The sequence below is a fragment of the Apium graveolens genome, chromosome 10 (assembly GCF_009905375.1).
Source record: "Apium graveolens cultivar Ventura chromosome 10, ASM990537v1, whole genome shotgun sequence".
Lineage (NCBI taxonomy): Eukaryota > Viridiplantae > Streptophyta > Magnoliopsida > Apiales > Apiaceae > Apium > Apium graveolens.
Window position 1 is genome coordinate 137426301 of NC_133656.1, and position 1782 is coordinate 137428082.

Below are 1782 nucleotides of genomic sequence, written 5' to 3' on the forward strand. Positions count from 1 at the left end.
GGGTATTTTAACCTATTAACAGGAGTTAAAATATCAAGGGCACAAATAGATATCAATCGTTTATTCATAGATAATGGAAAATGAAAGGAGTACATGCTTGTGATCTCAGGGAGGCACCTATATGGTACTACCCCCCGAGACTTAGGAATATTTTAAGATAATACTAAGTCTGAGAAGAAGAATATTACTGATAATACTTACGGAGGTGTTCCACATTCCAGTCTCTCGGGATCAACTTGTCTTGCATATCATTGAGTTGGTAGGTTCCCTCTTAGAGCACTGATTTTATCTTGTAGGGGCCTTCCCAATTTGCCCCAAAGACTCCGTGGCTCACCACCTTGGTGTTTGGCATGACCCGGCGCAGAACCAAATCTCCGACCTTAAAAGTCCGGGCTCGAACCTTACTGTTGTAGTGTCTAGCTGTCCTCTGTTGATATGCTGCTATCCTGATCTGAGCATCTTCCCAAGTTTCTTCAATCATATCCAAATAGAGTTGATGGTTGACCTCATTTGCCTCTAAGTCATAGTTGTCCCTCTGAAAAGATCCTGCCCCTACCTCAACGGGCACCATAGCTTCACACCCATATACCAGAGAAAAAGGGGTCTCTCCAGTTGTAGTTCGGGGAGTCGTGTTGTAAGACCACAAGACCTGGGCGAGCTCCTCCGGCCATGTCCCTTTCTACTCTTCAAGCTTTGCCTTCAAGGTGTTCTTAATGATTTTGTTAACAGCCTCTGTCTGCCCGTTGTTTTGGGGGTGACAAACTGCACTAAAACTCTTCTAAATCCCCAGCTGCTCACAAAATTCTCGCATTTCCTTGCTATCGAACTGTTTCCATTGTCAGATATCAACTTGTAAGGGATGCCATAGCGACACACAATAGTCCTGTGCACAGATTCCTTGAGCTTTTCTAGAGGCTCGGCCTCTGCCCACTTAGTGCAGTAATCCACCGCGACAACGACACACTTGACACCTCCCTTGGCCTTCGGGAGTTCTCCAATTAGATCAATTCCGCACATAGCAAAGGGCCAAGGGCTCATGAGGGATGTGAGGGGAGCCGCGGGGCTGTTATAATAATTGGCGTATCGCTAACACTTATCACAGGCTCGAGAGAATTCAAAGGCATCTTTTTTTATTATTGGCCGATAGTAACCTTGACGGAGGATTTTCTGAGCTAGAGAGCTACCCCCGAGTGATTGCCACAAATGCCCTCATGTACTTCCCTTAGGATATAATTGCATTCATCCCCATCTATACACTTGAGGAGGGGCACACTGAACCCTCTTTTGTATAGGACCCCATCGTATATCACATAGCGGGCTGCCTTGTATCTTATCCTCCTTACCTCATTCTTTTCATCCGGGAGTGAACCTTCTTTTATGTAGGCTAAGATAAGTGTCATCCACGTGGGGCCGAGGTCATTACTGAGGCTGCCCACCTCATGCTCGGGCACACTAGGTTGCCTCTATATGTCAAGGGGCACGACCCCTAGCAGAGTGGCCTCGCGGTGTGAGCCGAGTTTAGCTAGCTTATCCGCGCCTTCATTATGCCCGCGCGGGATTAGTTCCAGCCTCACCTCATTGAACCTTGCGATTATCCTCTACACACACTTCAAGTAGAGCTCCGTTCTTGGCCCCTTAGCTTGATACCCCCCGTTTATTTGATATACCACAATCATGGAGTCACTAAACACATTCAAATTCTCCACCTTCATTTCCAAAGCTAGCTTAAGACCGTTGATCAGGGTTTCATATTCAGCATCATTGTTGGTTGCATGAAAGGCC

General features: G+C 46.6%; 1 protein-coding gene across 1 annotated transcript; it reads right to left on the reverse strand.

Annotated features, from left to right (window-relative positions):
- Positions 1-699: 699 nt before the first annotated feature.
- LOC141691047 (uncharacterized) lies at positions 700-1038 on the reverse strand. The gene has a single exon (XM_074495792.1). It carries the CDS (start codon positions 1036-1038, stop codon positions 700-702), a length of 339 nt encoding a protein of 112 aa, XP_074351893.1.
- Positions 1039-1782: the final 744 nt, after the last annotated feature.

Bases quoted from the DNA above. Each gene is read 5' to 3' on its own strand.
- LOC141691047 (XM_074495792.1), bottom strand. From the start codon at position 1,038: ATGAGCCCTTGGCCCTTTGCTATGTGCGGAATTGATCTAATTGGAGAA.